The sequence below is a fragment of the Tenrec ecaudatus genome, chromosome 10 (genome assembly GCF_050624435.1).
Source record: "Tenrec ecaudatus isolate mTenEca1 chromosome 10, mTenEca1.hap1, whole genome shotgun sequence".
NCBI classification, from domain to species: domain Eukaryota; kingdom Metazoa; phylum Chordata; class Mammalia; order Afrosoricida; family Tenrecidae; genus Tenrec; species Tenrec ecaudatus.
In genome coordinates this window covers 143,467,812-143,492,035 of record NC_134539.1, presented here as the reverse complement: position 1 = coordinate 143,492,035, position 24,224 = coordinate 143,467,812, and the positions used below count along the sequence as shown (strand labels likewise).

Genomic DNA, 24,224 nt, shown 5'->3' with positions numbered 1-24,224 from the left:
TTTATGGTTGGGGGAATCACCACAACATGAGGAACTGTATTAAAGGGTCGCGGCATTAGGACGGTTGAGAACCACTGACATAGAGTTTCCAAGACTCAGTCTTTAAGGGAGAAGCCAGCCTCATTCCCTCCCCACCCGCTCAGAGTGGCCTGTAGACTGTGGTTAGCAGTCCAATGCTTATCAACTGGGCCACCTGTGGTTAATTGGCACTTGATTCTTTGAGAAGCCCTTGTGAGGTCCTTGCTGCCAGCTCCATTTTATCTGTGAGGAAAAAGAGACCCTTTGAAGTAATTTGTCTGGAGTTGGTAAGTGGTGGACTGGGATCTGAAACTTGTTGGGCCCTGGAAGCCAAGGAGATTTAGATGAGATGCTGAACACGAAAGCTTTCTGAGCAAAAGAGCAACCGAGGAGAACAGTATTAGAAGGTTGCTGAGTGGGCAGGCCAGGGGTAAACCCAGAACTGCTGATGGAAGAACACAGTGCACCGGATTCGGGGGGCTGATAGCAGGTTTGGAGGATAAAGAAGAGATGACATCCAGATTTGGGGCCTTGGCAGTTAGAAGAACAGCCAGTTCCACTGGCAGATGAGCGTGGGATCTGGAACATGGGGACAGTTAAGTTCATTAGATACAGAACTAGCCTGTTGGGGGGGTGGCTTGGGTAGAGTCTATATGTGGTTGGGGAATAGATTCAATCTTTGATGTTAGAGGGACAGGAATTAATGATAGGTGTATTTTGAGGTTAGTAAGTCAAAAAGTGTCTCCATAACCCCCATTGAGCTCTTTATTAAACGGTGAAGCGATTGTTTCTTGACAGATCCTCCGCCTAGGTCTGTCCACTTCTGAAGGCGAGTGTTTTCATCGTTCTCACCCGTCCCACCCAAGTGCTGCACTCTCATTTATGCCACATCAAATGGCAGTTTGGGCATTCGGGAAGGACTCCGATTGTGTTCCTTCTAAATGTTTTTTGAGTTTTAGGACCAAAATAGTGTGAAGGGGCAAAGTCGGAGCTAAAGGGTGGACAGGATAAGGTGTCCCAGTGAAACGCTTTGAAGACAGAGTTTGCTGCCTTTGTTGCTACCCTTGAAGAGTGAAAAGGCACATTGTCATAATGGGGGGTGGGGGCGGGGAACCCGAACCCCGCAGAGCAACTTTCCTAGGCTTTTCCCTAAAATTTGTTCTTACTAAGCTCCCATGATCATCCTGTGTCCTTGGGGGAAAAAAACTATCAAGATTTCCCCTCTGAGACACCAAGGTCACTTGGCATGACATAGTTCACAAAGACAGTGAATAGCAAGTGCCGTCTTAAACTCAGGCTTCTCGCCGCCTCCTCTGCGAGAAAGTGAGCTTCCATTTGTGGTATTTCTGGTAGAGCAGCACTAAGTAGCTTAGACCGCTCTCCTCTTCCCCTGCTCTCCTCCCCATTTTTCAAAAAGCCAGGCAGGCTAGAGGAAGTACATTCTCAGGAGCGGGCACCGAGTTGTCTGACTGTAGGAAGAATGCAGGTGGTGGAAATGTTCCTGAGGCCCCAAGGATGTAGTTGGAGTGCTATTTGCGCAGTCAGAATGAACGAAGCCTTGACTGGAGAACCCAATGTGAGCTTGCCCTTCCGCTGGCCAGAGTGGGGCTGCCTGGGCAGGAGTTGCCTTTCTATACAGTTTGGCAGTAGGTGGGTGGGTGGGGGAAGGGTGAGCAGTGCTTGAGGATGCCACTGCACGCCCAGGTCATTTAAGTAGCTGCATCTGGTTCCTAGCTGTCTTGTGCAGACTGCCATCTGTGAGCAGAATTGAGGAATGTTGTCTACAGCTGGGCTAAGCAACCCAAGGAAAGTGTAAGAAGTGTCTGTTAATAGGAGGCAGTATTTCGATATTACATGAAAAATATTTAGACTTAATTGTGGTAGGCACTTAAGCCCATTTGAGTGTACTGTGGCTTCTTGTGCGTCACTCTCAAAGCTGCCAGGAAGTTCTCTGTGGAGAAATAGGGAAAGTCAAACTCTTCAGTGTGTCTTGGCCCTTGGGAGTTGAATCATAGACTTATAGAATGTAGAGCTTTCTAGAAAGTTCTTTGGAGACAATGGAGGAGGGGCCCCTCACTTTCCAACAGAAGAGGTGAAGGGTGAGCGCCATCTCTGCCATTTGAGTGTCCTTGTCCTTGAGGAGCGTGTGCCCCTTGCCCGGTGTGCATTTTCGGTGACTGATGCTAGTAGCGCCGGAACCAGCTACTACCAGCTGTCAGAATCTCACGCTTGGCGGGAGCTCTTGGGTATGACTTCCTCCTTAGTGGCTGCACATCCCTCAGGTGCTTCCCCCGCACAGGCCACATTTGTGTGGGGGTCTGGGATGGGAGGGTCCCTCTGAGGAGGGCCGTGGAGGTTAGTGGCCCTCCTCAGAAGGAACTACACTGAGGGTCGGTCCCTCTGACTAACCTGCCTGGCTAGGCCTGGAGCCTGGTTTCTTTACCCCAAACACCATGACCTTTTCTCTACATTTTCTTTTTGTTTTGTTTTCCTTTAACCTGCTTGTAGGTAATCTCAAGTGTGGCTCCGGGTAAATGTTAACTGTCAGAAGCGGTAGCCCCGAGCCACACTCGGGATTACACTGCGGAGAAGTCCCCTAACTGCTCCCCGGTCCAGCGGTGTCCTCCGCTGTGATCGCAGAGCATCTGACTTCCTCGTTCCATTTGTATCGCCGCATGTGGGTGGAACTGGGTGGGAAATTCAAAACTGCAAGTCTAAAAGATTACATTATATCAAAGCAAATCACCTCAGATTTGTCCCTAGATCAGTCTCCAGTGCACTGCCTGCCCTTTTCCTGCCATTTGGAAAATTTTTTGCCTGAAAATTTTTTGTCCATGGCATCAAAAAAGTGTCACTTTAGCACAAAAGGAGTTTTAAATGAAAGCGACAGTGACTTAGAATTACTTGCAGAATTGAGCAGTACATTGGTTACATGATTGAAACAATTGTTATTTTTATATTTATTATAACTTATGATTTTGTATATTACAGTTTATCATACCTGGAATGTCTACTAGAGAGATTAAAATGAGTAATTTCTTAAGAATTACAAGTCTACAATATAAAACAAATTTTATGCAAAACAGTATACCGCAAAATGACTGGCATAATTAGACGGCCAGGAAGGTTGAGAGAGGAGTATTTGGTGTCCTCTAAGGCCAACCCAGCCTCACTGTCATCAAGTTGACCCCGACTAGTAGCAGCTCTGTAGGACACACTAGAACTGCCCTGATGGGTTACCAAGGTGAAATCTTACAGGTGTAGAAAGCCTCATCTCTCCCTTGTAGTCACTGGTGGTTTCAAACTGCCAACCTTGCAGTTAAGCAGCTCAACATGTTACCACTACCCCACCATGACTCCTCTAAGGCAGAGACCTTTAAAATAGAGAACTTTAATCAAGGTTTGTATTTTTTCTCTTCATCAAGTGGTTGTTAAATGTTTAGATAATTTTTTATTTTAAAAAATGTGCATTGTGATTAACTGAGATGAGTTCTGAGTTGTTTTTTAAAGTTCAGAGCCACATTTGAGATGAGATCTTGAGCTTCTTGGTGTGGGATGCCTTGGTATGGGTGACCTCTTGGCTATACTCTAAGGAACAGCCACCCACCCTGTGTTCCTGGAGTAGGTGCAGGGGTGGCCTGACATAGAACAGGCCCCAGTGCCTTGCTGTGGGACCGCTCCTCAGCATCCCCAGGAGGTTCTGACTGTTGGTTTTCTTCTTGTGGTCCTGCAGTTTCATTTAGACACTGTCTACTGCTAGTAGGAGAGTAGTTGGACAAACTGGCAGTACAATATCAACATTTTAGTTACACTTATCAACATTTTAGCTACCTACTGCTTTTGGCTCAGCAGCTCCACTTTTATGACTGCATCCTGTGCACATCCTGTGCCCCGGGCACAGATTGTATAGAAGACTCTGCAAGGCAGTGCCACTGCTCATAGCAAAACCTGCAGACACTCCAGATGTCTGTCAACAAAGAGAGGATTACGTAGATGGAACATCCGTACTCTATAGGAAAAGGGTGGGGTGTGTGTGTGCCTACCTGTCAAGCTGTATGTGTAGGCACAGAAAGATGGCCAAGAAATGCTAAGTTAGAAACAAACTGCCAAGTGGGACGCATAGTGTGACCTCAGTTAAGACTAAAAACAAAGCCGACTGTCGATGCATGCTTGTGTGTATTTTCAAATGCATGCACCGGGAGATCTGGAAGATGGACATATTCTAAATGGCTACTGTGCAGACAGAAGGAGAAATTTTCCCTTTTCCTCTGCACACGTATGATTTTGAAGTTTCTTACAATGAGCTTGAAATTATAGGATTTTTTTTAAATGAAGGAAAACTTTATACATGCTTCCTTGACCCTGTAATTTCACTTTATAGATATTTTCTTTTTTTTCCTATAGATATTTTCTAGTGAAATAATCGTCTGTGAAAAGTTTACATATAATAGTATGTGCAGCATTGTTTGTTAGGATAAAAAAAAAGCATTATCCCATGTTGAAATGGTGACATTACCATCTTATATAGTCAATAACAATCACATGTAAAAGAATCTTTATTGACTTGAGGAAAAGCTTACAATAGCAACCCTAGTGGCACTGTGAGGGTGGCCATTGGGCTGCTAACCACAGGGTGGGTGGTTCAAATCCACCAACTTCTCCACAGGAGAAAAACGAGACTCCTTCCATAAAGATTTAGTGTTGGAAACCCTCTGTAGGTAGGGTTGCTTTAATTCAGAATCAACTCAATGGCAGTGAGTTTTGCTTACTACCAAGGATCATACTCAATGCTTTGCATTGATTGTTTTATTTATATTTCCTAACAGTCCATTAGAGGTGTATTGGTGGTATAGTGATTATACGTTGGGTTGTGATCCTCATGGTCAGCAGTTCAAAACCACCTCCTCAGGAGAAAGATTGGGCTTTGTGCTCCCATAAGCACAGTCTCTGGAACTCCCATGGGGGTTCGCTCTGAGTCAGCATTGACGCCCGGGCTGAGTTGATTATTTGAGTTTGTTACATGTTGGGCTACTAAGCCACAAGTAAGCATTTTGAAAATGCCAGCAGTTTGTAAGTACTCTTTGAAAGGCAAGTAGATGGTCAGCCTTTCTGTGGGAGAAAGCTATGAGGCGCTCTACTCCAGCAGCCATTGTGCTCTGTCCTTTAGCACTGCTATGGATTAGAATGGACTCGGTAACTGAGTTTGCTTCGGTTTGTTTTGGTTTTGGTTTGCCATTTCCATTTTACAGATGGAGAAACTGAGTTGGGTTGGACAAATGATTTACTTGAAGTCCGACTGTTACTAAGGTGGCAGAGCTGGAAGCCGGAGCTCTCGCTGATACATGCCAGATCATGTCATCATGTTAAAAGCACACACTGTGACCATCTGTATGTATACTGTGGCCCTCATTTTATAAGAAGACTCTGTCATCTTTGTGTGCCTCAGTGTTCCTGTGGGTAAAGGGGGTGAGGGGAGTTGGTGGTGGCAGGAGCCAGCAAATTGCTCCCTTCTCCTGGCAACTATATGTCCGTACTGACAGAAAGGGTTTCATTGACTTAGTTTCCCTTTTTATAAGATGGAACTCTGTACATTGGCCTTTTTTTGAAGTGCGGGGTGAATTTCCTGTTCATGCACTTGGAGAGTATCTATGGAGGATACTTTCTTAAAGTTGACCTTTGAGAAAGCCTGTACGAAGAATTCCAAAAACCAGACTTGCACTGGGTGGAGCGGGGCGTTTGTAGCAGGACCCTTTCCCCTGATCTGAGTCAGTGCACCCTGTGGCATCACCTGGGACGGTTCTCTCTGGTCACTATGAGCTTCCTTTGTAAAAGCCGGTTCTCTCTGGTCACTATGAGCTTCCTTTGTAAAAGCCGTTTCTCTCGAACCTCGTGTGTTGTGATGGCCAATTTACGAGAACAGAGTAGGGCTGTGAAATGTTGTTTCCTGCCCCAGGGAAAAATGCCACAGCTTACAAGGACAGCACTATGGGGAAAACTCAAGTGTATGAGTGGTTTTTTCATTTCAAATAAGGGGGGAAATTAGGAGTTGATGCCAAGGGCTTAAGTGGAAGCAAATGTTTTGAGAATTAATGTGTTTTACACAATTGATGTATGTATGGATTGTGATAAGAGTTATATGAGCCCCCAAGAAAATGATTTAATAATAATTTTTTAAAAAGGTGAAATGTTGATTGATTACAAACCTCATTCTAGACATCTGTCAACTTCCTGAACAGACAAAAATGGCCACTCATAGTGCATTCGGAGTTCTTTCCACCTGGTCAGACTGTTTAATCAAGCTTTATTTAGAGGCTCTGAACAGATTACATAGCAGTTTGCGACAAAAAAGGCCTGATTTGTGGCAGATGGGACTGGTTTTGCCACCATGACAATGTGTATACCTTCTCATGCAGCCATTTCAATGCACCCGTTTTTGGCAAAAAACAGTATGCCTCTCTTGCCCCCCACACTTTGTTCACCTACCTCACTCTCTGAGACTTCTGTTTGTGTCCACAAATGAAGAGGAGCATGAAAGGACAGTGTGTTAGTCTGGCCAGACCAGAGAAACAAATTCATAGACACTCCTATGTGTATAAAAAAAAGAGCTTTATATACAAGAGCAATTGAATATTGAGAAAACACCCCAGCTAGTCCAGATCAAGTCCATAAGTGTGATATTAGCCCATATGTCTGATACCAATCTATAAAGTCTTCAGACTCATGCAGCCATGCAATGATTCCGAATGCAGGAAGATCGCAGGCCAGTGGTGGTAGAAGCCTCTCAGTGCTGGCGTGGGTCTCCACATGTGTGGCATCTAGAAAGGTTTTCCTCCAGGTTGTCACCTGCTTCCTAGGTATTGTCCCTGAGGGCATTCACCCATATAGAGCAATCAGACTCTAGTGTCTGTCCCACCATAGAGGGGACTCACTCCCTACTGATAAGGATCCTGGATTGCTTTCCGGAAGGAGAGCTCAGAATAGGTCAAGCCAACTCAAGAAGGGCCAAGGTTAGTCTGCCGTCTTGAGTCTAGGGTCCCCCCATTTTGTCACTTGTGCACCCCTAATCCCTCCTCTTCTTATTGCGTGTACATGCCTAGATCGTCCCCTTCCATTGCTGTGTTGCCTATGGTACAGCTCCTTCCTGGGATGTATGTGGTTACCTGTAATCAGTGGGGCTTGCCCTCCCCTAAATATATATAAGCCTTGGTTAGAAATATATTCTCAAAAAAAAAAAAAAAAAGAAATATATTCTCCTCTCGTCTCCCACCACCACGTGGACCACCAATAGGGGCTGAGATGAGCACGCTACCATAAAATGTGCCTGACTCCTTTATTTTACTTTCTTTCCTACCTTCTATGACTTTCCTATGATCTTTATCTATTATAGCCGTACAGTTGTGCCTATGGACCCCCCACGATTGTCAGAGGCTGGTTACTCTGACCGCGTGGCTCCTTCAGCTCCCAGGGCTCTGGCTGTATCAGGGTTGCTGCGTGTGGCTTCTTAGCAAGTATGTCTTGCAGAGTGAGCATGTGTCCCGCCTCCAACGAGCTATTATCTCCTAGTGCTTCCAAATAAGGTCCTCAAACAGGGACTTGATGGGCAGGCTACACTTCACCCCTTCGCTCTTGAGTCTCAAATTGACAACAGAGTATGTAACTACCACAGACATTAATTTGATAACATAGAAGAGAGGTGAAGGGAAAAAGGAGGAAGGTGCTGTCAGCCATCCAAACAGTTGAGTTTGAAAAGTGTTTCCAAGAATTGACAAATGTATTAAGTATAATGGAGAGTACTTGGAAGGTAATACAGTTTTGTAAAAAACAAAAACATAGCTGGGGGGAGTCTTTTTTTCGAGGGTACCCCCTTGTATAGTCCCTTCTAAAGGGAAGTTTTTCTCTGCCAGTTAAAGTGCTTTTTTCTTTCAGGTTTGAGGTTACCACCTAATTTCTTTATTGCCTGGAATTTGTTTGATTTTATTAAATTCCTGGCATCACGAATGACTGTTTACCAGCATGGGACCTCTCAAGGAGCCCAGGTGGCATTGTGAATTAGGTGTTGGACTACTAACTTCAAGGTGGATGGTTAAAACCCACCAGCTGCTCTGAGGCAGTACTATGAGGCTGCTGCTCTTGTGAAGATTTTTTTTCCTCCCCAACAGTTTTATTGAGATATAATTCACATTTCATGCAATTAAACAGTTCAATCCCATCAAGAAGAGCTGTACAATCATCACCACAATCAGTTTTAGAACATTTTCTTCATTCTTGTACCCCTCATTATGAGCTCCCCATTCCCCCCTCCCCTGCCTTGCCCCAAGGAACCATCAGTCTGGTTACTGTCTGTATAACTTGAACTATCCTGGATTTCACATACAGAAAAATATTCCAAACAAAAAAGCAAAAACTAACAACAATAACAAAGTACAACAGATAAAAAACCTCAATTGAAAAGAAAACAGAAACTTAAAAACTAGAACAAATTTAAATGGCTCATAGGAGAGATTGCCTCGTAAAGACTGATAGATGAGGAAACCTTACGTAGACTCAGAATTGACTCGATGGCAGTGGGTTGGTTGGTAGGCTTTCGTGGCTTCCTTTAAGTTTAATATTCTTTCAAAAGGAAATTTAAAAATTCAAGGAAGGATAAAACTTTGACTTTTAGTAACCACCTGTTACTGTGTTTGATACTTATTGACTGACAGCACGGTGTAGTTGGGGGGAAAGCGAACTCACTGCCACAGAGTCATTGCTGACTCATAGTGATCCCTGTGGGTCTCTGAGATGATAACTTTAGGCCCAGTCTTCCTCCCGAGGAGCTGCTCACGGTTTCCAGCTGCCAGCCCTACAGATCTCAGCGCAACGCGTAGCCAGTACACCACTAGGCTCCTTCATGTAGGAGAGTGAGAGTGATAACAGAGGAGAGGCCCACAGCAAACAATGATGAGGGCTCCTCTTTTTCTTTCGTAATTTGGAAATAATCGTAAATAAAAATGAAATCTGTAGGGAACATCATTTATCCTTTCATGCGTTCTTGGAAGTGCGTCTTGTCATTTTGAGATGGGGGCACCCACTGACCTCTTCTCATCCTCCCTCCGGCCTTTTTGCTCCACAGGCTCATTCTTACAGGTTCCAGGTACTCAGTCAATTGAAGAAAAATGTCTACCTCCCAGTTTTCAAAATTTTTAATAACCTGCTACAGTGACTCTGTTTCCCAAGTTTCAAATCTAAATTTAAAGGTTTTGTACAACTTATTCCTGGACCCCAACCTCGAAAGGAGCCCTGGTGCTAGCCCACTAACTGAAAAGTTGACAGCTCAAACCCAGCAGCTGTTCCTCTGGCGAAAGATTACAGACTTGGACACCCTCTGGGGCAGTTCTTCTCTCCTGTGGTAGGATAGGACGGCTGTGAGTCAGAATGCACTCCCTGGCGGTGGGCAGGCCCCGGCCTTACTGCCCAGCTGCTGCTAACCTAGGGTGTTGGCATCCCTCTTTTGGAACTGCCTTGCTGCCCCCTCAGGGCCTTTCCATGTGCTGGCCTTTCTCAATCAATCTGCAATGCTCCTTGTCCCCAAACAAACAAAAGTTACTCCCCGACCCTCTCCTGCTTAGCACCATCAGATTTGGGCTTACTCAGCCTGAGCTTTTATTACTTACTCTGCTGCTTTCTTGCCCTCCTGTGAATGCCATTATGCTTCCTGTCTGGTTTCCTTGAAACCTCCCCGGCCAAGCCGTTGGCTTGTGTCAACCTCCACTGGCCTTGTGTGGTGGTGCTAGGGCAAGACCTGGTTTTGAATGAGTTACTTGTAAGTTGAATTTAGATTTCATTCATAGAATCATAAAGCAAATCTACAAAGCCAGATTCTAATTGTATTATTACTTTAGAACACCATTTCCTTCCAAGGATTTGTCCCTTTTCCCTGGTAGAAGGCCCATGCAGTGGCCAAGGGGGTGGACCTGATCGTTAATGAATGGTATAAACCCTGGGGCCTTTGGGGAGTAGAATAGTCTCTGGGCAAGGGCCTGGGAACCTAATTATTCATGGGAAAGGGTGGGCAGAGTGTCTGATGGTTAAGGGAGCATTGGTTGCTACTGCTGATTCTTTCCCACCACCCCTCCCACCTCCCTTCCTTTTTCCTTTTCTCTCTCCCGCTTCCTCCTTTCCTCCCTCCCTTGCTGGCGAAACTCAGGCTAGAACTAGTTCATTATCTGCAATGTCAATATTGAATTTTGCTTGCCAGGTGGAGTATTAACAGATTAGAGTAGCTGCTGGCAGTTTTCAGCTGCTTCATTGAATGTTAATGAATCAAGGGTAGCTATTAAGATGTACTTGAGATTTTAGGGTAAATCAGACCTTTGACTATGATTGCCTTTGACCAGACTATTTCCTTCTGGGGCATTGAAGTAAAAAAAAAAAAAAAGACAAAAAAGCCTCAGCTCCTTTTTAAGTACCACCCCCATTTTTTTAAAACAAAACGAGCTCTTGTAAAAAAAATGCAGATGTTAAGTTATCCTATACAATAGACTGGAACTTGTTTTTTTCCCCCCTCTCTGCCAGAGACATTTTTGAATTAAAACTAATGATTCCCACAGCCCAAGCTCGAAGATGGTGCCAATTACAGATGTCCAGGTAGAGGCTGTCTCAGAAACAGCAAGTGTCTGACAGGCTGCACTTTACAAAAACTTAAGACTTTTAATCTGGGGTCTTACAGACTTGTTTCCAAACAAACAGCCAAACATACCAGACTATGTGATCCAAGGATCATGAGGAATATAATCCAAAGCTAAAGGAGAGAATGGCATCACAGCTTAACTGGTGAGCACGCCTGGTTTACAGAAGGCTATGGATGACAGGGAAGCCCCAAACCCATGGACAGGCTCCATACATGGAGTAAGCCTCTGGTGAATCCCTTTTGATCATAGTTGAGAGATGTCAATGATCTGTTATCATGCAGAGAGCATTGTAAAGTCAACTGGGACAGACGTAGTTAGGCTAAAATGTAATATCATTTGATTTCCCTTTTGACCCATTTTAAAGCTATTTCAATTTAGAAAAAGTGAAGGAGAAATACACATTTCTTTTTGATTGAGGTTTTATCTGTTTTACTTTGTTATTGTTAGCTTTTGTTTAATGTTTTTCTGTATATGAAAACCGGATAGGTAAATACATAGAGATAGTACTAGATTGATGATTCCTTGGGGACATGGCAAGGGGGAGGGTAGGGGAAATGAGCTAATAATGATGAGCACAAGAATGAAGATAATGTTCCCAAACTGATTGTATAACCAACTCTTCTTCATATGGTTGAATTGTATGGTATGTGAATTATATGCCAATAAGACCATTGGGGGAGAGAATTTTAACAGACTAAAGGAGAAAAGATGGCAGTTGTCAAGGACTTTGTCTTGCTTGGATTCACAATGCTAATGGAAGCAGCAGTCAAGAGATCACAAGACGTGTCGTACTGGGTGCATCTGCTGCACAGACCTCTTTAAAGTGTGGAAAATCTGGGAGGTTACTTTGAGGACTAAGCTGCGTGCACCTTGACCCAAGCCATGGTATTTTTAATCGCTTCATCTGCATGTGAAAGGTGGACATTGAATACGGAAGACCAAAGAGAAATCAGTGTGTTTAAATTATGGTGTTGGCAGAGAATATTGAAAGTACCATGGAGTGCCCCAAAGAACAACAAATCTGTCTTGGAAGAAGCATAGCAGAATGTTCCTTAGAGGCAAGGATCGTGAAAGTTCATCTCTCGCACTTTGGACATGTTTATCAGGAAAAACCAGTCTCTGGAAAAGGACAACATCATGGTTGGTAAAATGGAGGGACGGCGAAAAAGAGAAAGACGGTCGATGGGCTGGAGTGGTCCAGTGACTGCAGCAGTGGACTCAAACGTAAGAACGATGGCACAGGGACACAGAGGCTCGCGATGGGCGGGAACCCATCGCCTAACAACACCGCAGGGACACTGTTCTAAACCAGCACGCCTCTCAGGATGCTGTGTACATTCTTGACCTTCCCACCCGCAGACTAGTTAAAATTGCAGTCCAAGTCCTTTCTTCCCTCCCTCCATTTAGACTAGTATACAGATTGGGAAGAAAGGATAAAGGAAGTGGGGTTGCTACTGAAAGGTTGGCAATTTGGATCTACCAGCTGCACAGTGGAAGAATGTGACTGCCTGCTTCTGTCAGATTACGGCTTGGGAACACCCTATACTCGGGCCTGCAGGGCAGTTCTGCTATGCCCCATAGGGTCACTATGCGGCTCCGTGGACTCGACAGCACTGGGTTTGCTGTTTTGTTTGTTCAGATGGTGATCAGTGAGGGACTTGGAAGGAACTGTGGCCTTTTTTTCTGTGGGTGTGACCATCAGACCCAGAATGGGGTACCCTGGCATGTCTTTCAACTCAGCAGTCAGAAGAGTAAATATTATTAGATCGAAAAACAGCAAAAAGATCATAGGTTCTTTATGAGTTAATAAATGCCACCATCGAGTCTTGAAATAACTTCATTTTTCACTGTACATTGTTGATAGATTTTTCATGGTCTGATTAATGACGGTAACCTTTTTGGGTGATTCCGGGTAAAATAAAAGCCATTGATGTTTTGGTTTTCTAACTCTGACTCCACCATGGTTGATAGTTCTTAATGGGAAGGCATTTGACTACTGGCTCCCTGTTTGAGCAATTTGCTTATTATGGGTTCGGGTTAGATGGCTATCATTGATTTGCTCCTTGAGCTTTAGACTGGCTAAATTCATCTTTGTTGTTTGTTGCTGGTGAGTTTATTCTCCTTTCATGGCAACGGTGTGTGTGTCTGGAGCAAAACTACCCTCTAGGGGTTCCAAGGCGCCAGTCTTTTTGGGAAGCAGAATGCCTGGCCTGGCTCCTGAGGTGGGTAGGTTCAAACCAATAGCCGTATGGCTAGTAGTTGAGTACTTAACTTTCTGTGCCACCCAGATGCTGGGTAAACAAGAATCCTACATAAATGGTGGGAGAGAAAGCCTTATTAGAGCTTCTCTCAATTGTAAGGAGGAGCATGAGAGGCGCAGCGACTTTAGTGGAGTTATTATGGGCAACATTTAAGGAAAGGCTCATGAGCAGAACAGTTTGAGATTCAATACTTTAATATTTCCATGACTAAGGTTAAATTTCAGAAAACATTTGGTATGGGAACACATCTGTTGTTTAAGAACCTTAACCAGCATTCTTTAGTGTAAACACCACCGAAACAACGTGAGCTTTTTAATAGTTGTTTTAATTGGCCTGATAAGTAGTATATTTTCTTGCTGTTAAAGTTTTGAAGGTTAAAAATGTGATCCTCGAAAAGAAGCCAGGTGTTTCTTTGCTTGCATCTCTGTCTCTGTGTGGGCCTGCCTTTATTATTATTTTTTTTTATTAAATATGTTTATTGAAGGCTCTTACATCTCATCACAATCCATACATTCATCCATTGTGTGAAGCACACTTACACATATGCCACCATTATCATTTTCTTTTTTTTAAATCATTTTATTGGGGCTCATACAATACTTATCACAATCCAGATACATCCATTGTGTCAAGCACATTTGTACATTTGTTGCCATCATCATTCTCAAAACATTTGCCTTCTACTTGAGCCCTTAATATTGGTTCTTCATTTTACCCCTCCCTTCCCACTCCCCCTTCCTCACGAACCCTTCATAATTCATAAATTATTATTTTGTCATATGTTACACTGTCCGACATCTCCCCCGCCCACTTTTCTGCTGTCCATCCCCCAGGGAGGAGGCTATACGTAGATTCTTGTAATCGGTTCCCCCTTTCCACCCCACATTCCCTCCACCCTCCAGGCATCACCACTCTCACCACTGGTCCTGAAGGGGTCATCTGTCCTGGATTCCCTGTGTTTCCAGTTGCTATCTGTACCTATGTACATCTTCTGGTCTATCCAGATTTGTAAGGTAGAATTGGTATCATGATAGTGGCGGGGAGGAAGCATTTAAGAACTAGAGGAAAGTTATATGTTTAATCGTTGCTACCCTGCACCCTGACTGGCTCATCTCCTCCCCACAACCCTTCAGTGAGGGGGTGTCCAGTCGGCTACCGATGGGCTTTGAGTTTCCACTCTGTACTCACCCACATTTACAGTGATATGATTTTTTGTTCTTTGATGCTCGATACCTGGTCCCTTCGACAGCTCGTGGTCACACAGGCTGGTGTGCTTCTTCCATGTGGGCTTTGTTGCGTCTGAGCTAGATGGCCGCTTGTTTATCTTCAAACCTTAAGACCCAAGACGCTCTATCTTTTGATAGCCGGGCACCATCAGCTTTCTTCAGCACATTTGCTTATGCACACATTTGTCTTCAGCGATTGTGTCCGGAAGGTGTGCATCATGGAATGCCAATTTAATAGAACAACGTGTTCTTACATTGAGTAAGTACTTGAGTGGGGGCCCAATGTCCATCTGCTGCCTTAATACGAAACCTATAAATTTATGCATGTAGATATATTTCCCCACTATCCTATATAAATATATTTACATTTGTACATGCCTGTATTTAGACCTCTATAAATACCCTTTGTCACCTAGTTCTTTCCTCTATTTCCTTTCGCTTTCCCCTTGTCCCACTATCATGCTCAGCCTTCATTTGGGTTTCAGTAATTTCTCTCGGTTACATTGCCCTTGCTGAATCCCTACCAGGCCTCTCACACCCTCATTGCCACTAATTTTGGATCACTTGTTCCCCTGTCTCTGGGTTGGTCAACACCACCTCCTTACCCTCACCTCCCCCTCTTCCATGTCCCCCCCGGAACCATTGGTCCCGTTGTTTTCTCCTCCAGACTATTCATCCAGCTTATCTTATCTAGATAGATCTGTAGAGATAATAATATGCTCCAAAAATGGAGGCATAGTAAGACAGGTGACAAATGAGAGCACAGTGATGACAACAAAAAAGGAAACCAATGACCCTAAAAGAAAAAATTAATTAAGAGAAAAAAAATTTAAAAAGATGAGACATGACATCCCTCATTGACCCATAGCCCCACAGGGGACAACACCGGAGACACAGTGTGGGAATTGCGCCAGATCCGAAAAAGAGGAAAGTCAAAGGAAATAGAGGAAAGAGCTAGGAGGCAAAGGGCATTTATAGCGGTCTAGATAAAGGATTGTACATATGCAAATATATTTATATATGGGGATGGGAAACATATCTATGTGCATATATTTTTAGGTTTAGTATTAAGGTAGCAGAAGGACATTGAGCCTCCACTGAAGTACTCCCTCAATGCAAGAATACTTTTTTCTATTAAATTGGCATTCTATGATGCTCACCTTTTGGATACAACCACTAAAGACAAAGCGGGTAAATAGGTAAATGTGATGAAGAAAGCTATCCAAAGATCTGGGGTCTTAAGGCTTGAAAGTAAACAAGTGGCCATCTAGCTCGGAAGCAACAAAACCCACATGGAAGAAGCACATCAGCTTGTGTGATCATGAGGAGCCGAAGGGATCAGTTATCAGGCATCAAAGAACAAAAAATCATATCATTGTGTGCTCACCTTCATGATGCAATCACTGAAGACAAATGGGTGCATAAGCAAATGTGGCGAAGAAAGCTGATGGTGTCCGGCTATCAAAAGATGTAATGTCTGGGGTCTTAAAGACTTGGAGGTAAACAAGCAGCCATCTAGCTCAGAAGCAACAAAGCCCACATAGAAGAAGCACACCAGCTTGTGTGATCACGAGATGTCGAAGGGATCAGGTATCAGGCATCATCAGAACAAAAAATCTTCTCATAGTGAACGAGGGGGGTGGGAATGCGGAGTGGAGACCCAAAGCCCATTTGTAGGCCACTGGACATCCCCTTACAGAAGGGTCTCGGGGAGGAGATGAGCCAGTCAGGGTGCGATGTAGTAATGATGAAAAATACAACTTTCCTCTAGTTCATAAATGCTTCCCCTTACCCCACCCCCCAACAATCATGATCCCAATTCTACTTTGCAAGTCTGGATAGACCAGAGGATATACACTGGTACAGATAGGAACTGGAAGCACAGGGAATCCAGGTCTTAGCTCATGGCCCCTTCCGCCTCTACCAGTGAATCACCTCCTCTGACACTTCTGCCTCTCGCTCTGATCTTTGAGCCACCCCTGTGATTGCATTGGGCTCACCCAGTTAATCCAAATAACTTCCCCATGTCAAGACCTTTAACCACATCTGCCAAGTCCCAGTGTCAGGTAGAGTGGGGCTTCATTAGTCCACCCAGCACACTGGCTGACCTCCCCTGGGCTTCTCCTTGGGGTGCTCTGGCCCTGATGTTTCCTTCCTTTCCACCGCTGCTCCAATGGCCAGACTTCTAGTTCAAGCATGTCTGAGTTCCAGCCCAGACTGCGGGTACCTCCTGTTCTGATAACTAACTCTCCCTGCAGATTGGAAACTTACCTTGAAGCTACTATGCATGCTTGTTTTTGTAGTCAGTGCATGATACGCCCATGTTCTGAAATTTTTATTCTGCCATCTTTTGTTTCCGTTGCATCTGTCTTGTTTTCCTTGCTGGAAAGGTGACACGTGTGAGGACGCAGCTTGCTCTGGTGGGAGAGAAACTCCATGTCTTAACGGTCTCGCCTTCCTCACCTCCATCCCATCAGTGCTATGGCTTTGGGAAAACCATGTGATCTTCCTGGTGTGCAGGGTGTGGCCAACCTTGAGGAGACAGGGAGTGTGGTCCCTAGGGGGAGAGGAGAGAGTGACCATTTGAAGGGGGCCCGGGGATGTTTAGGACTCCAACCACAGGCTCTGGGTCTAGTACACTCAGTTAGCTAGCAGTGTTGGAGGCAGAAGCAGCCTGTGTCTGATCCCCTCACTGTGCAGACGAGCAAACAGGCTCAGAGATGCCGTTGTATTTAAGGTGTAGCATGGTTCAGTTAGAAGCCAGTGACAGGGCATGGGCTTCAATCACTGTGGATCTTGGAGGGATGACTGTGAGACTCTGTGTGGTCAGACTGCAGTGCCTCAGCCCCAGCCTTGAGAGAATCTGGTTAGAAATCGAACGCTGCTTGACTCACATGATCCTTTATTGGGCTTCTGAGGCTTTGTAAATCTCCTGAGAGTAGTCTCATTTTCCTCCTGAAAAACGGCTGGTGGGTTTGAACCTCACATCTTGTGGTTAGCAGTTCAATACTGAAGGTTCAGCAAAGGTTCCTTTAAAGGAGCAAGCCAGGCCTTGGCTTTATGGAGGAGAATTGGGCAAACAGGTGCCCTCACTGTGCTCCCCGGGGCCCTGCCTAGTAATCAGGATTCACCCCAGTTCACCTGTTGGCCTTGGCCCTGGCCAGACTTTTCCCTGTGGAGCCCAGTGGACTGGCTCCCCCAGAGCTCTCGGTGTGTGAGCCTGTGGCCCGTCACCTTCACTTGTGGTCACCGCTACCCTGGTGGAGCAGCCTCCGAGCAGCAGAGCCTGGACACCATCCTTTGTGTTATTAAGGCAATGTAAATAAAGTTTCCTCGTCAGCCTGCTGAGAATCATCCAGTTCCCATCTTTCTTTTTGAATTACCCCTACAATTTTCTTCTTAAATGATCCCTGACAAGCTAGATGGGTTAGATGAGAAACACAGGTCACTCACGGCGCTTGTCTTCTCACTCCATGTACAAACCTGTTGGTGTACAGACCACAGGGGATTGTTCTGAACCCAGGGCACTGCCTGTTGAGCTTGTCACTAGCTCCTGGATGGAGATGACTTCATCAGCCTCGTAGAGACTGTGCCTGTTTCCTGGATCCAGTTGGGGTAGAGACGGCAGGGGCGAGTGTGGGCAGAACTACTGGCACACCGTGATGAAAGTAGTCTGTCAAATAGCCATCCTGGCCACGTGTCGCTTCAGCTCTCTCTGTGTTGCTGGGCCCTGGGCCTTTAACTCTTGTCCTCATTGCAGGAGGGTGTGTTTGCCCTGTGTGGGGTGATCCAGGACTACTGTGCCCCACTGTGTGTGGGTTTACATTTTCTCCTGTTGGTGGTATCAGTTGCCAGCATTTGGATCATGAATGCCTGTCATAAGATTTGCATGTAAGAGCGCTTCAAATTACAGAAATGAGTAGCATAATGTTTACTTTCTGTGGTAGAATATTTGCAACTATCTTTTGTTGGGCTATAGACAACCTTCTGTCAGCCCACACATGGAAGGTCTTAGTTTTGGAAGGGGGACGTACCCATGAAGATACTGAGACCCAGAGACGCAGTGGTCTGGTTAGCTGGGAAAGGAGCTGATACCAGAAGCTCTGGCTAGCTAGCTCCAGGTCCAAGGCCGGCTTTTCTAGCTTTCTCAGAGCCCCTCCCCTCCCCACCGCGCTGGCTCCCCAGCACCTACCCTGGGGTCTGGAGGTAGAGACTAGACCCTGTGGCTACGCCTACCAGGCTCCCTCCCCTGCTCAGGTCCCCTCCTAGCCACACTCACTGTACCACAGCATACCCTCTGTCAAGAAAACGAGCCTGCCGCTACCTCCCACACCGGCCTCAGAGCGCCTGATGCCCACCCTATGCGCTCCTTTCTTTTGCCTGGGTCTCTTTCCACCTGGTAGGGCCTGTCCTGCCTGGTGCCCAGGAGATGGGTCTCGAGGGACTAGTGAGAGAGACCGCAGGCTTGCAGCCTTGCTTTGCTCTCTGAAGTGTGGAAGTGGCTTCCCTGTCTCCTTGGCCTCTAGTTCTCGGTGTAGGGTATCGATGGGATCTTGGATCCCATTTCAAATACATTTGCTGTATCCTGGCACCTCAGAATGCACGTCCTGTCTTCATGCTGCTTAGCCCCTCTGGCCATGGGGTTCCCACGACCGTTTCACCGGTTGCCAGATTCTTCTTTTTAGATTTGGGCTACAGTACTGCTTATTTGTAATGGCAAGAGTGAGTGTTACAGGGAGGTGCAAGCCAAATAATTGTTAGAATTGCTGGGAAAATTGCAGTGGAAACAGTATGCCCTCCTGCGCTAGCTTTTTATAGCTAGCAAACCACTGGTGAGTTCGTTGTTCCAAGAGCCTCCGAATCACCAGGTTCTGCCTGTCACCTTCAGAACCAGTGCTGCGTGTCGCATCTGCCAGGCAGGTGTGGGAAGCCTTGAGGTCTAGAACTTATTGATCGGCCCAACCCGTTAAAGGGGAGGGAACAATTGCTGAGGTGTTGTGAAGTGAGGCAGATTGTCTGGCATATATGATACTGGCTTGGAGTTGGCTCATAAAAGAAACTGCCCAACGACTTTATCTAGTGAAAATTAAACTGAAAAGCAGTGGGCATCTGCTAAGTAACAGCAAAATCACCATTTCAAACGGAGCTTCCCAGGCACCTGTATTGGCACATGCAGCATATACTCCGGAGAAACCGCTCTCTGACCTCCCCTTTTCTCACTCTTTTCGCAGAGCCTGAGCCCTTGTGAAGCCGGCAATGACCAGTCCGAATGGTAGCCATGCTGCAAAAACCACTGACATGCCAAAACCGTCAGCCCCCAAAGTGCACGTGCAGAGGTCGCTGTCCCGAGACACCATCGCCATCCACTTCTCAGTATCCGGGGAGGAGGAGGAGGAAGAGGAGGAGGAGCTGAGGGAGTACCTGGGGGACGGGCTGGACAACCAAAGCATCGTAACAGGGCTCGAGGCCAAGGAAGACCTCTATCTTGGCCATGGCCCTGCCGCCTCGCCCACCCTGGCCGATGGGCTGCTGGTGGCCCAGCCCCCAGCCGTTCTACCCGTCTCTGAGAACACTGTCAAGCTGCTGGCGTCCCCTCCTCCAGCAGCCCAAGTATTAAGGACAGTGCCAGTGGCTCTGTCCCCGGGGTCGTCTTCGTCAGGCCCCTTAGCTAGCTCTCCCAGTGTGTCCTCCCTCTCTGAGCAGAAAACCAGTTCCTCCTCCCCGCTGTCCTCTCCTTCCAAGTCTCCTGTGCTGTCCTCCAGTGCCTCGTCGTCCACCCTTGCCAGTGCAAAGCCCTTCCTGAGCCTTGGGAAGTCCCTGTCAACAGAGGTGGAGCCAAAAGAACCCCCCCACCCGCCAAGGCACAGGCACCTGATGAAGACGTTGGTTAAGTCTCTGTCCACTGACACTTCCAGGCAGGAGTCGGAGACCGTGTCCTATAAGCCCCCTGACTCCAAACTGAACTTGCACTTGTTCAAGCAGTTCACACAGCCACGAAACACAGGTGGGGATTCCAAAACCGCCCCTTCCTCCCCGCTGACATCCCCCTCGGAGACCCGCTCCTTTTTTAAAGTGCCCGAAATGGAGGCTAAAATTGAAGACACGAAACGACGCCTTTCAGAGGTCATCTACGAGCCTTTTCAGCTCCTCAGTAAAATCATAGGGGAGGAGAGCGGCAGCCACCGCCCCAAAGCCTTATCTTCAAGTGCTTCAGAGCTCTCCAACCTGTCCAGCTTGAACGGGCACTTGGAAAGCAACAGCTACAGCATCAAGGAAGAGGAGTGTGACTCCGAGGGGGACTGCTCCGGAAGCGATCCCAACGTCGCCAGAAGTGACCACCCCAAGTCGGCCGAGGAGCCCCCACGCGAGGCCGAACCGAAGAGCTCCCAGGTTGGCAGCAGCTTCAAGGACTTTGGCCTGAAGACCGGCTCTCTGGTTCTGGAGAAATGTTCCTTGTCTGCCTTGGTGAGCAAAGAAGACGACGAGTTTTGTGAGCTGTACACAGAGGACTTTGACTTGGAAGCCGAGGGGGAGAGTAAAGGCGACAAGCCCCCAGACGTCCCTCTCAAGCCCGATGTGCTTGTGGACAATGCCTTGGCTCTCGACAGCGACAGTGAGCTGGACTCGGCCGAGCGGCATCAGGAATTGCCTGTGAAGACCCTGGGCTTCTTTATCATGTGTGTCTACGCGTACCTCATCCTCCCCCTCCCCCAGTACATGAGTGGACTCTTCCTGGGCATTGGCCTGGGATTCATGACTGCAGTTTGCCTGATTTGGTTTTTTACACCACCAAGTGCTCATAAACATCACAGGTTACACAAACACGAACACCATCGGAACGCACGCTCGCTGGACGTCAAAGAACCGGAGATGGTCAAGGTAAGCCCTCTCCCGGGCAGCTTGTGTGAGACCTAGCTTCATCTTACTCAGGCTCCTGAATTGTAACATGGTTTTGCTCAAGCAGAGAGGGGGGTTGTGGTATGGTGTGTGTGTGTGTGTGTGTGTGTGTGTGTGTGTGTGTGTGTGCCTGCGTGCGTGTGTGTGTGTGTAAAAAAATCTCTGGGGATCTCCTCATTCTTCCAGCACCCGAGAGACTTAGCTGGTCAAACCTCATTCTGGCTCGTTTCGCCAGTTCAGGGACCTCCATGGTTCTGGAGAGCAGCATTTACATCCAGAATTAGTTCATCCTCCCTCTCAGCTAGTCAGGTGTTTGCTCCTTGCTGAGGATATTATAATGAAGCCCTGATGGTGTAATGCTTACGTGTTGAGCTGCTAGCCACCAGCTCAGCAGTTCAAAACCACTACCTGCTCCTCGGGAGAAAGACGGGACTTTCTACACCCTTAAAGAGTTACTGTCTCAGAAATCCACGGGGGGCAGTTCTACCCTGCCCTACAGGGTCGTTATGAGTCAGAATCGACTTGATGGCATTGAGTTTGGTTTTGATGTTTGAGGTCATTACAACTGAGCCATTTAAAGTTAAGTATTCTGGAGACCTTGGGGAAGGAGGGATTACCCCTGAAAGTGCCTGAGACCAGAAGGGAAGGAGGGGAGGGCACAGAGGCAAATTCTTGTCAGTGTTGGCCCCTGTTGGCCCTCCTCTCTCTCCTCGGTACTGTGGGCGGTGGGACGAGCTGTCATTTTTCAGTGCCCATCAGTTGGGTGTCTAGGCCTCCTCCCCTCCTTCCCTCCCTACCTCCCTCCCTCATGACTCTTTCTTTGCCTTGGCTTCGGATTCAGTGTCAGGCTTGGGTGCCCATGGTCCATCAGGTGCAGGAAGAAAATGCTTATGTTATATTTAATTTATCTTTATTATTTTCATATTCTATAAAAGTTTTGGATTTGCACAGTTCTACTGCGAGACAAATACAGTCACCCTGAGCCAGAATGGGTGCAATAGCCAGTCGTGGTTTTTGTTGCTGCTCAGCTGGGAAGCAATGGGTTATACCTGTGTGACTGTGCATGAAATGTGCAACTTCTCTTTGACTTGGTCATCTCTGTAGCGGCTTAACTGTAATGTTTATCACATTCTAGTTTAATGCTTATTCAATGAGCAAATGGTTTTCTTCTTTTAAAAAAAGTCTAGGTTAAAATATGCTTATATAGTTCATGCACATGCATACATTATTATACCTATCTGATTTCCATAGAGAGGATGTGGAATCAGAAATGTTTAGAGGCCACCATTTTATAAAAATAATTTAATTCAACCTTCTTAATCACCCATATGGGTTGAGCGCTTTCAACCGATGAGGAGACTCAGGCTTGGAGAGGTGGTCATGTGTCTGTTCATGGTTTCTTTTTAATTTTATTTATCATTTTATTGGGGGCTCATACAGATCTTTTTTTTTTAAATCATTTTATTGGGGGCTCATACGACTCTTATCACAATCTATACATGCATCCATTGTATCAAACACATTTGTACATTTGTTGCCATCATCATTCTCAAAACATTTTCCTTCTACTTGAGCCCTTGGTATCAGCTCCTCGTTTCTCCCCTCCCTCCCTGCCCGTGAATCCTTGATAATTTATAAATTATTATTATTTTGTCATGTCTTACACTGTCCGACATCTCCCTTCACCCACTTTTCTGTTGTCCGTCCCCCGGCGGGGGTGGGGGTGGGGGCGTTGTATGTAGATCCTTGTCATCGGTCTGTCCAAGGTTTCTTGACAGCTAAGGTGTGATGCTGAAGTTGAGTGCTGGGATGGCCTCTTCCTGCTTTTCCATGACAACCAAACCCCTCTGGAAAGTTCATAACCAAGCCTGTCTGGAGCAGCACTTAACATTTCAGAAAATGAACAAGAGGGAGATTTTGACTTACCTGAAGCAGTTATTGATTTCAACGCTTAGCTTGGCAAGTTTAAACTTGACTTGATACCTCTACTACATTAATAGCCACCTCTGGTTAAATGAGGATGCTCTAAAAGAAAACACGGTCTCTTTATTGTTTGAAAAAAAACCAAAACTTTATTAGGGTCCAAAAGAACTATGTGTGTGTGGGGGGGGGGGAATGCCCTTATTCTTCCCTGATTCAAAACAAATGCATGGTCACTGCTTAGCACAGAAAACCCAAAGGGGGGCGTGGAGGGTAGTGGTGGTGGAATTCATTATCATGCACGTAGGCAGTCACTGTGAGAGCCAGTGATTTGGTGTATCTCCTAGTCTTCAGGTCTGTCTTAACAGCTCTGTGTGTGTGAGCATGCGGCCACAGTGCTCACACACACGCTGATCTGGTTTTAATAGGGTTGTCATCTCCTGTAGTCTATCTGCCTGCTTTCCTTCCTTCCCTCTCTCCCTTTCCCCTTCCCTCCCTCCCTCCCTTTCCCCTTCCCTCCCTCCCTCCTTCCTTCCTCATGGCAATCTGCTATGAGACTGTTACTTTTTTAAGAGGAGCTGGTGTTGAGGGTGCAGGGACACATTTCAGCTTGGTGTTAATAAGGGAAATGTTGCAAAGTGACTCATCTGCATGGTTGCTGGACGTTGGCATAAGGCGGTGTCATGTCTCCCTGAATGACATGCCTTCTGAGGAAGTTGGTGCTAGTTCCAGCAGAGAAAGATGGGATTTGAGTTCTAGATTTCCACTCTTCCCGCGTCTGTGACTTTAAAGCGCTTCAGGGGTATGAGCCTTGATTTCTTTCTTTTCTTTTGTTTTTAATAATTTTATTGGGGGCTCAAACAGCTCTTATCACAATCCATCCATCCATTGTGTCAAGCACACTTGTACATATGTTGCCATCATCATTTTCAAAACATTTTCTGTCTACTTGAGCACTTGGTATCAGCTTCTCATTTTCCCCTCCCTCCCTCATAAAACCTTTGATAAATTATAAATTATTACTTTTTCATGTCTTACATTGACCAGTGTCTCCCTTCACCCACTTTTCTGTTGTCTGCCCCCCCCGAGGGGGTTATATGTAGATCATTGTGATTGGACTCCCCCCACCCGCCCCACTTGCCCACCTTCCCCTTACCTTCCTGGTATCGCTACTCTCATTATTGGTCCTGAGCAGTTTATCTGTCCTGGATTCCCTGTGTTTCCAGCTCTTC

At 46.2% G+C, this 24,224-nt stretch overlaps 1 protein-coding gene across 1 annotated transcript in view; it reads left to right on the top strand.

Annotated features, from left to right (window-relative positions):
- The window catches only part of TEX2 (testis expressed 2), a 110,731-nt gene that overhangs the window by 39,015 nt on the left and 47,492 nt on the right, over positions 1-24,224 (top strand). The window contains exon 2 of the mRNA XM_075562078.1: positions 19,407-21,054. Within this exon, the coding sequence (XP_075418193.1) occupies positions 19,432-21,054 (1,623 nt within the window). The 5' untranslated portion in view covers positions 19,407-19,431. The remainder of the gene's footprint in view (positions 1-19,406; positions 21,055-24,224) is intronic.